At 29.9% G+C, this 12018-nt stretch overlaps 1 protein-coding gene across 5 annotated transcripts in view; it reads left to right on the top strand.

Annotated features, from left to right (window-relative positions):
- The window catches only part of LOC111634114 (POU domain protein 2-like), a 213486-nt gene extending 204708 nt beyond the window's left edge, over nt 1–8778 (top strand). For all 5 annotated transcript variants that reach the window (XM_023378806.1, XM_023378805.1, XM_023378807.1 and 2 more), the window contains one exon: nt 1990–8778. In XM_023378806.1, the coding sequence (XP_023234574.1) occupies nt 1990–2741 (752 nt within the window). In that variant the 3' untranslated portion in view covers nt 2742–8778. The remainder of the gene's footprint in view (nt 1–1989) is intronic.
- Nucleotides 8779–12018: the final 3240 nt, after the last annotated feature.

Raw genomic sequence — 12018 nt, 5'->3', positions numbered from 1 at the left:
ATTTGAAGAAATTTTTTGTTACAGAATCAGAATATGCAATAAAAATGGGGTTGAAGAAAATGGAGTTGAATTGGTTTTCACCAATTCTAGCACCATTTATGATGAAGCCAATAGACTTCAAGGAGCTACATGGTGGAACTAATATTTTTGGTTCAATGATATATATATATATATATTTTTAATAGAATGCATATTTTTCAAGTTATTCAACTGGATCAATTAAAATGATCCATCCTATACATTATAGATCAGAAGGCAACCATTATATTTTAATTATATGGTGAGATTTTAAAAGTATATCAATTTTCAAAGCTATCCATATACAAAATAAAAAATATTATTTTATAAATATTTAAATTATTAAAGTTTTAACTATTTTTAATTATAAAGGTAATATCATAAATCAAACATTTATTTAAGTGTTGTTCTAATTGTATGATACAAATTTAGTTAATATAAAGGATCCAATATCATATATTTCATCAAATATTTTCCCTATATATTGTTCTAATCCAAATAATAGTAAACATGTATGTCAAAAAATTTAAATGCTCACTAAATAAATCATAGTATAAGAGAGGTCTCACATATCTATCAAAAAATTACAAAGAAAAATCAATATCTGGTTTATTAATTTAAATAATAAATATACAAGCTATATATTGAACTGCAAATATATGTCTTACTTGTTAGTAAAATATTTATCACGTCACTCATTTCAGTTTTGAGCAAATGGATATAATGATTTCAGCAGGTCTGTGCATGGGACTTTTAAAAGGACATGTTTTTAATAACAAACACATTATTTTTCATAATGTGGTTCATTAATTTTTTTGTTATAGGAATATAATAAATACAGGTATATAGAGTAACACAATATAGTAGACTAAGGAAGAACTAAACAGGTACAAAATAAGTATAAGTTATACACAATATACTGTTTAATTTTAATTTAATTTAATTTTATCTTTCCCATTTGGAAAGAATTAAACCTTAAACATTAAGTGTACACAGGTCTTTGATTTTAGTTTTATCCTACTTGTTAAAAAATAACTAATATTTATAAAAAAAATAATAATAATAATTTAATCTGTACTGTTACAGTTTATAAAAATGTTTAATTTAACAAAAATACTTCAATTATGTTCTATATCATAAAATTTTGAAATTTGCATGCCAAAATAAAAATACCCTGCATGGATTAGTCAAATAGCTTTCTCAAAAATGGTTATTGAAATTAAAAGTTACTTCTCACCTGGTACTGGCTCAATTTACTTAATATAAACACACATGTGTGTTTATATTAAGTATATATTGTCTTTGGGGTCCAAAAATTTGACCACATATGATCAATCACATTATAAGGAAGAAAAGGAAGAATCCTGTATGCCATGTGTATGAACAACTCCTCTTAAAATGCAGTCACAGTTTATCAACATGTCATCTATCCTACTCATACATCCCTACTGTTCACTTTGTTCTGGATTTGATAAATTAGGCTGCACAATAAATTGGGATCCATATGACTTGCTTTGATAGAATGTAGATAGCCTATTGAGTCACCAGCATATAAAAAAAAACTGAATTCAAGATTTTTAGGTTTACATAAAAGTTTATATGCTATTTCAGTATTTAGTAAATTTCAATCAATTTGTTCTACTTTGTCACTTAATCCTCACATCACTTTTATTTATTATATGAAATATATTGTATTCATATCTCATATTTCATTAACTTGAAGATCTATCTGGCAGAAAGGAAAATAATATAGATCTGTTCAAAATTGTTTTCTGTTTCATTGAAATATTATTTTCAATAACACAAAATTATTAGTAACACTGTATAATTTTGTTTCTTTTTTAATTAATAATAAAGTTTATTAGAGAAGAATTTTAGTAAAATATGTAATTTATTATCAATTACAATAATTTAAATTTAAAAAATTATATGTATATATTTCTGACTTGAGTTGTATTTTTTATATTTCAGGTTTTACTCAGGGTGATGTAGGATTAGCTATGGGAAAACTATATGGAAATGACTTCAGTCAAACAACTATCTCCAGGTTTGAGGCATTGAACCTCAGTTTCAAAAATATGTGTAAGCTGAAGCCATTGTTACAGCGGTGGTTAGAAGATGCTGATGCTTCCTTAAATAATCCCACAGCTCTCACTAATGCGCATACTACTCCAGAATCCATAGGCAGACGAAGGAAAAAGAGGACCAGTATTGAGACCACTGTGCGCCTGGCACTGGAAAAAGCTTTTATTCAAAATCCAAAACCAACATCTGAAGAGATTTCTATGCTGGCCGAATCGCTAGCTATGGAGAAGGAAGTGGTACGGGTATGGTTTTGTAATCGGCGTCAAAAAGAAAAACGGATTAATCCTCCTTCTACTGTCACGGCTCCTCAGGCTCTGCCGTCTCCCGTAACTCCTCCTGCCGTTGCTATTTCTATGGCGGCGGCAGCCGCATCTCTCGGGATCTCACCAACCTCAGCAGCCACGGCTACCTCATTAGGTGTAACAACACCGCCTGCAGCAATTACCCCAGCACATTCTCCAACCAGTGGTACCATACCTGTACCACCAGCTGCACACTTGGGTACCATAGTATCCGCCAGCTCTGCTCAACCAGCTACCTCAGTTACCATGGCAACCATTAGTGCCCCATCCTTGGTCACATCCAGAGCTACTACTATTATGTCTCCAATAATCAAGACGGAGATCAAGACAGAGTAGGAATGGTCAAGCCATACTCCAGATACTCCCAATCGGTTTAGGACTGGTTGAGGGATAGACTGCTACTCTGCCATATAACAGTTCCTATGAGCAACCATATCACCAGTTATATTCCTGTGGTGTGGATAAACTCCACCTGTAGTCCTGCCTAAACTGAATTGTTTGGATCCAGTATGTGAGGTATCCAGCCAATGGGATGCCTTCAGTGCTAGCCAAGGCCTCACAACTGTTACCAAACTACCCTAAAATTGGGGCAGGTATCAGGTGAATGATTTGTGTCAATTGACACCTCATGCTGCGACTCAGGGAACCTATAGCTTCTTCAGTTACCTCACAGTTTTGGTCAGTGCCGTGTTTCATCAAGCTTTTTTGTGTTATTACATTTCTTAGGCCAGTCCTCCCCTCTATTCACTTCAGCTCTTGGAGTTTACAATGGCAGGACAGCTTTTATTTGTTATTATTATTATTACCTTGTCTCATGTGCACCTGTGTATAGCCAACACTGCCTTTTGAAATCACAGAGTACCATTTTAATTAGTGTCATTGTGTATTTGAGAATTATTGTCCATTTTCAGTAATGGTACATGGTACATTTATCAAAAGAATGTCAACCAGTCCAAAGTCAATCACAAATGGTTTCATATTCATATTGTGTAATATTTCATTGTGAAGTTTTGTGCTGCATGTGATATACATGCAGTCCATGGAAAATACCTCATGAAATATCATCTTAAAATTTTAGCAATTCTTTTCTGTCATGTTTGGAAGAATATAAGACTGTTTTCATTTAAACACACTTATTAAACCCTAGGGAGAAGTGGATTCTGAAAGAAACTAGATGGAGAGAGTGTATTAATTCACAGATCAGCCATTGAGGAGTATTATGCAGAAAACACCTGTGTTGCTTGCTGTTGATGTTGGCTTTCCAGCTCAATCTTATCCTTTGGCACTGTGATAGGCGATTCACAGTGTACCCTCCGATGTCAGAGCTGGAGGCATTTGTTTGGGTGACTTTGTTATGTCTAGTGGGAGCCAGCTGTTGTCCAAGTTTGTGTAAATAACACATTAATGGCAGGGGTATGTAGTTGTAGGATCAGCCACTGTCCCCAATTTTGCTGGTATAGGAATGGTTAGTATATTTTCCTCTTCATGCTGGCACAGAATCAACTTTTATCAAAGTTCCTCTTTTTTCTCTATTCTACATGTCTCCTCCAAACAGGAGACAAGTCTGTAGATTGAGAAAAACTGTTGTTAATGTACCAAGGCTATCAGGGATCGATTGCTCACGCTATACTGTCTTGTTTGGACTGTAATTTTTCCAAAAAAAACGTGGAGCCATCGCTTGGCAAGACATGTTAGTAAGCCTATTGAGGTTAAGTGGAGGATAATGAGCTTGGACATTTTAAATCTAGGATTTCCTCAGGAATGGCTCTAGAATGAACATGCTGTCTGGGTTGCTATTTTTCTGAATGTCATGGTACGATATCCAGCTGTGTGATTCTCAGGGTCTGTCTCTCTTTAATAGTGGGTGATATTAATCAAACTGCAAAACCATTTTGTAGTTTATGCTCCCAAATATTTTATGTCCAGGGTGTTCTGGACAGGGACAGAAGAGGAAGAGAGCAAGGAAGTCATTTCCTTGATCTCTTCTCAAAACATACCTCATTCTTAGCACATAGACCTTAAGAAACATAGTCTTGAGAAGTAGCAGTATCCCAGACATTTGTTTTTTGATGTGCATGTTGGTCTCATATATGACATTTGTCAGCTAGTGTTGATGAAGGACAAAGCACACGTACTACTCCTCTGTTACATTCTCCCTATATGTCTGTACCTGCTGTTTTCACAATTGTATATGCTGGTGTCTGTCCTTTGTATTCCCTACTATAATTAGAAGTGAACTTTATAGAATGGAGGTCAGGAGGTAGAAGACCAGAAAGCTAACTTTAGCTTTTTATCTCCCCCAAAACAGTCCTAGAACATTATATATACATTATATATATATACATATATACATTCATGTACTGGCAGCTTTAATGCTAGTTTAAAAATTTTGTTTGTCCCCTTTGTATATAACCCAAAAAGAAAAAACTTTTTATTACAAGATGTGCATGATTATTAAAATTTAAAAAATGATCATTTATCATTTCTTAAAAAAAATTTTTGAAATAGTACTATTCTGTTAATGTTTAGACCAGATATTTTATTGATATATGTATATATATATATACAATAATAATACCATGACATCCTTGCTCTCTGGATCTGTTTTCCTCCTTTACCTCCAAAATCCAGAAGTTTGGTGAGTAGATTTCACAGTGTAGTTTACTAGTTTTTATAATAGGCAACAGATATCAACGTACCTGCCATTCTTCTTAACCTTCTGTGTAACAAAACAACAAAATCAAACCATAACTACGGGTTGATGGAGTGTAGACACAAGATCTTTAGACCGACGGGAACAACTCCTGAAGCAGCTGGTGTTAGATTTTCTCTGAGAAGTAGTAGGCTATGCAAGTATGCTGTCCTGTGCACTACTAGTTGTTGCTGTCTTCAGAGCAATAACTGCTGACAATTGCTAGCTGCAAATCAACTTTCTCAGTTTTTTGTAAACAAAATTGATAACTGTAGACAGCACGTTTGTGGTGTTTATATATGGTGTGAACAGTTGTATGCAGCACTTTAGTTTTTCCAAGATCAATGCTTGTTATCACGGCTGGGCTATGGTGATTATCCACAGAGTAGCTTTGTAAATTTTGTCAAATCTTAAAACATTTAAAACTGGGAAAGTCTGTCCACAGCCTTCCCTCTGGTGCTTCACTGGAGTTCCTAAAACATGTTGCTGCCTTTCCTGTAGCCAAGTTTTGGCTCCTGAAGAATACGGGTACAAGAGCAAAATCTATTTTGGAGTATTATACTGTGTAACTCATAGTATTCTTCACGGAATTGAAACTTGGCATAATTTGTATCTATATCCCTTGTTTGGTGATGTGCTTGAACTGAGTCATTTCTCAGGCTTTTATTACAAGAAATGGGTGATTTTTCTCATTCATTGGGATATATATAACGATAAAGTTTGTGTACCTTCCCTATTAGAGAGAGAATTTTTATTTAATATGAAAAGATATTTGTCACATATAAATACAAAGAAAAATGGTGATATTTCGCAATATAAGAGTCAGTTTTCCATCTGTTAAAATAAATTCTAGTTTATATTGTCAAAATGATAAGGGAAAGACTGCAATGTTGCATGCACTGTATGGCAAAAATTTTTTTATCTGAACACAGCCATGTCAACGAAGCTATATATGGTTACTATACATTTTGTTTGTTTGGTTCTTGACAGCATTGGAAACAAATTTATCGACAAAATCTTCCTAATGTATATTGTTAAATGTGAATTCATCTTCCAAAATCTCAAAATATTTTATACGAATGAATAATTTAAAATATTTAAAAATATATCAAAATAAATACAATTTGATGATAAATAAATAAATTTCCTATGCTGTCAAGATCTAATTTATATGATTTTTTTTCATATTGGGATAATCCAAAATAACTCATTTGTTAAATATAAAAATAATCTAATGAAGAGAAAATGTCACTAGTATGTAAAGCATGACTGAATGAACTGCCCAAATCGTTGGAATTTATTCGACGTGGGCTTGTTGCTTGTGATCTGTTTACAATAGTTGTATCGATTTATTGTTAATTGCCAAAGCTAAAAGAGCCCAAACATGGTACGGTGTAAATGAGTTTTTTTTACACTGTGTTTGAAATAATTCTCTTTGAGTGATTATTATTGAATTGTATGTTTATAATGAAAATCATGTTTCAAAGAATTTCTTGAATTATCCGTTCTAAATTAAGTAGTTGAGGTCTGTTCCAAAATGTTTTCGGATATTATAAGTTAGTGCAGTTAAAATATATATATATGTATATTTGTCATATATATATTCACAGATCTGCCTCTAAAAATATTAGATTCTTTTGTTTTTCTGTATAAATACAGAATGCAGTTATTCTTTTTATTATTTCAAATAATATATTTGCTTAGATAATATTTTATCTTTTTATTCTAATTAAAAATAATTCTTTGTTCTTGAATACCAAAAAAAGAAATATATATTTATTCATTTTTTATTTTTATTATTAAAATTGAATTGCAATATCTTTTTTTAATGAGGTAGATTTGTGAACCTAGTTTTCTATATATTTCTTTATTTTAATATTTTTTTAATTGTTGGAATGAAATATAGTTGCAAGGCTACCTGTCGTGCAATAACAAATCTGTAATATTGTTCAATGAAAAGTTAGAATAGTTTTCTGAATTTTGATTTGTAAATCACAGTATATTCACTAATGTAAATTAGGGCATGGATGTTGTTTTAGAGTTTCTATCGTTATACAATGGGCAAAGGTTATTTTCCATCTTGTTCTTTACTTGACTATTTGGGTTCTATTGAATTCCAAACCAAATGTTGCTTGGCACGGCTGTGCTTCTACAAATTCCAGTACCAAAAAAAAAAAAAAAGAGGCTTGTTATACACACTCACTTTATCTAACTAGCTGTTTACACACATATGTACTGTGTTCTACATTTCTCTGCTGTTAAAGAGATGGTTGATGTTGTTGGGTCGGGGATGGGGACCAATCAAACTACACCCCCCTTCGAAGTGCCACGAGTCTCCAACCCGGACCTAACTTACCTGGCGCTCGGCCGGGAATCAGCCTCGCAGCATTAAAAGTCGAACTTTGATGCATATATTTTTCATATCATGCATTTAAAAGATTAAACAAAACGGGGCAATCTGTGTATAGCAAGGAGAAAGAGAGACTGAACTAAATAAGCCAGTGATGAAAGTTGTGTTAATTGTCATTGTCGATGCTGTGTATAACTTTCCCTGTCGCTTGCCAGCTACCTCCGTAGAGGCTCAGGGTAGGCGCGCATTGTATTATTTTAACACCTCGGGTTTGGAAGGTGGCTGGCAGAGCTACATGGCGCACACACATACACACACATTTACACACACACAACAGAATACACATACATACACATACAAAATGAAAAACACAAAACATACATACATGTTGACAAAAATAAAAACATAATTTTACAAAGAGAATACTTATTTCAGCTGCAGAATATCAGGGAATTTGTCCATTCCTTTCCAATATATTGATGAAAAAAATATATATATATTATAATTTGCACACATCTATTTTCAGGATAGTTTTCACTTACAAAGGAATGTGGAAGGTTTATATATGATGAAGTAGAGAAAAATTTTGCTAAGACCTTTGTTGTTTGCCTGACAGTTGTGTAAATTTTGAAAGGGGAATTCATAACGCTTGTGTGCAGCTGTTGTTACATCCCTAGTCAAATACTTTGAACTATACTTTTTCTACTATATTCTTTGTCCCCAATATTTGTATACAAATAAATAAAATATGAATGGTAGTTTTTTTTACTATTATTATTATTATGATTACAATTATTATGTGGTGCTATTCAGTTGCTCAATTGCAATAAACCCATATTATTTTTAAATAATAATGTATAACTAATATCTGTTTGTTCAATTCTCTCAATCTGATTATACTATAATTTTCAACACAACTCTGTACAGCGTTATGCCCCTTCTCTGTTTTAGTGGGATTAGGATGGTTCTTCCTTGACCATAAACGTTTTTTGAGGGTACCTCATGTTCATGTAATTGTAGTACTGTTCTCAATAAAGGCCTAACATTTGTATTCTATCTCTGTGACATTATGTTGTTTCTAGTTTGTTATCAAGGTAAAAAAGTCATTCTCAGGAGGGCAATAAAACAAAGACAACCTCCCATGTTCACTGTCCTTTCATTCTCTTACTGGCTTTTTGTGTTGCTGAATGAAACGAAGAAAGTAAACTCACTATCCAAAGATAGAATTAGTTCCTCGAATATTTTTTATCCACTTTGTGGCTTTTTAAGATTTTACAAAATGGTACTGTAGTAATAAATAGAATTTTAATTTTTTTAACATAAAAAAAAAATTCAACAAAATAATGAGTTATTAAAAAAAGTTATAATTTTAGACACTACTGTTACGGTACGTTTGTCTAACACTTTTGAAACTATAATGTATTTTTATTTATTCATCGATATACATATTAAAATATAATTCAAAAAAAAAAAAGCAGTATATAAATTTCTAAATAAATCTTTGTGAGTGCAAAATTATCATGGGAGATATCAAAGTTTAATTGTGGTGTGCAGTATTCAATATATTTGTAATTAAGTTTGAAGTTTAAAGAAAAAAAGGCATTGTGTAATAATTATAAAGAGTTGAAGTTTTTAAAACTCAAAATATTGGTGCTTATTTAAAGGTGTTTTGAGTTATTAATTGCATTTCACTGGCTTTTATATAACTCTCAAAATTATTAAAAAGAAAACAAACAAACAATAAATATTCAACAATTATTCATGGTGAGCCCTTGATAATTATACCTCAACTATATTTCCAAGAATAGGTTTTGTTTGTTAGGAAATATAAATAAATTTACTATGATATTAGTGGTATTTTATATGACAAAAAATATTGTTCTTGAATTTGGCCACACAAAATACTAGATAGAAAATGTAATTAAAAATTAAAACCGGAAAACTGAGATGATTATTAAATATCTGTGGCGTGAAACTTTGAGTAGGAATTTCTAATATCTTTGAAGTTTCTATGTTTAAAAAATTTTGCTTAATGAAATGTATTATACAACACAAATGAAATAAACAATGTAAGTGATACCTGAAAATTTAAAGCCTCTTACTCTTAATGTTGATCCTAAAACGTTTTCAGATATAAAAATTTTTATAAAAATACTTTTGATATCCATACAACGAATTTGAAAAGAGCTTGTACACTAATTATCAAAAAAGTTTAAAATCAGATTAGATTCAATTAACTAAAATATTAATAATTTTAGGATTTTAGAAAATTTGTATTTACAAAACTAAAGTTTTCATTTGTCCTATAAAAATACATACCATATAACATGTGCAAAGCTTAATGGATTAATAACTATCTAATACAAAACAAAATTAACAGTTTAAACAATACAAAACTAACATCAATGCAAAAATTTTCATTTATTAATTATAAGAGTATAATAAATATCAAGGGGCTCAAATCTACAGATTACTAATAAATTTTTGTAAAATTCACTTTTTAAAGATTCCTAAAAGACAAAAATAATAGATAAATAATTATTGATATGTTTAATATTTTATGCCATATACATTAGTAAATTATTATTTTTTGAATTTTTAAAAAATGTTACAAAAGATACATATTATGATTATACCAGTATTCACTAACTATACATTAAATACTCAATTTAGAAAGTAATTTATATAAGGCTTTGACATTATTATTTGCAAACAAATGAAATTATTTATCTGATTAATAGTACAAATTTATATTGCGTGGAGATTTAAAGCAGGTTTAGCGAAACAAACATTGTGGAAAAGGATAAGGAATGTAAAGTGGAACATTCAAGCGAGTGTAAGACCGACAAAGTTGCTCCCTCTATCTCTTTGAACCTTTTTAAATAGGAACGATGAGGACGACTGCATTTGTCATTCTCCCGAAAAATTTTTAATGTTAACTATTTAATCGAATGCCATTTTGAGAGTGTTTTTATGAATAAGAATTGAAAAATTACTTTCCTAAACAAAGAATTTTCTTGTGTCATTTTTTAAATATTGTTAATCATAAATTGTTTAGAATATAAAAACAATATCTACCTCAAAAGAATCAAATCATAATTTTTGCCAACGGAAAGACTTGTATTAAAAGACAGTATCATCGTCATTGTCACTATAAAATAGTATTGGTGTTGTTGGATTACAATATATATACAGTATTTCTTATTTCCGACATTTTTGTTAAAACATTTTTTTTTAAATACTAGAAGTGTTTATTTTGCATTTAAAGTTAAAAATTGTCATATAAATAAATAAATAAAATAAATAAATATATATATAAAGTTGCCAAGTTTGAATAAACTTTTCATGATAGTCTCTAAATTTTGTGTAAAAGACTACAAATTATTAGAAATCAGTTGAATTTTGTCATAGCAGTTTTGAGATCTGATTTAGCTGTATTTTTAAAGTATGCAATAAATAACTCTGAAGAATAAACACTTTTTTTATTAAAAGATAATTATGACACCTTAGAAATTTGCAAGAAAAAAAAATCCAAAGAAAACACACATTGTTGCACAAGATTTACTTTACTCGGTTTTTTGAAACTTCAGAAAATTATAAAATATTGCTAAATCAAAAATGATTTTGCAATTTGTTTTCAAATATGTTACAGAATTTTTTAAAACTGCTATTCCTGTGGATTATGGATTCTGTGGATTATTAAACTATTTCATTTCATTTTATTCTGGTAAGTATATATTTTATTAGATAAATCATATTAAGCAAATTCATTTATTTGTAATTAACAATCCAACTTGAACAAAAGTAAAAAAAAAAATTTATAAAGAAACTTTTAAACTTATTTAATTAATTCATTAAAAATTCTTTTTAAATTTTTGTAGATCCAGTTAAATTCATAATTGAAGGAATAAAAACTAAAAATTGTTATGTTTTACTGATTTAAAAATGTTTATGAACAATATAAAAATAAAATTTGATTTTGTTATATTGTTTAAAAAAGTTAAGATTAATAGAGATTGATAAAAAATATCAAATAGCTGTATAATTTTGTCACACTGTCTTTTATACATATATAAACACACACACACACACACATTATTTAACTTATTCTTTATATTTTGTTATAACAAAGTGATATAAGTGGTATTAACCTTTTTTATTTTTTTGTGATAAAATAATTTTATTTCATTATCATTTTCATTACCACAATTATTTTAGATATATCTAAATTTACATTTTTTTTTCTTTAAAATGTTTTCTGTTGATAAGGTTAATTATAAAGTTGTTAGAGTACATTCAAAATTAAAGAAGTTAAAGAAATTCAAATTTAAAGAAAAATATGCAGGAAAAATAATTCCAAAGAAACACTACTAGATTAAAATAGCATTCAGTAATAAAATGCATAGTTATTGACTATAAGTTTCTGTATTAAATTAAGAACATTTTCTTTCAAGATTCTTGTAATCTACAAATTATTGCAACTGGAAAATAGTACTGTATTTTCATTCATATAACCCACAATGGCATATACCCCATAGAAAATTGTTTTGCTAGAAAAAATAAATCTTTGT

Source organism: Centruroides sculpturatus, unplaced genomic scaffold (genome assembly GCF_000671375.1).
Source record: "Centruroides sculpturatus isolate CEXI.00-Female unplaced genomic scaffold, Cexi_2.0 scaffold944, whole genome shotgun sequence".
In the NCBI taxonomy this organism is placed as follows: domain Eukaryota; kingdom Metazoa; phylum Arthropoda; class Arachnida; order Scorpiones; family Buthidae; genus Centruroides; species Centruroides sculpturatus.
Note: the sequence above shows the minus strand (reverse complement) of the source record. Positions and strands in the feature narration are given on the sequence as shown.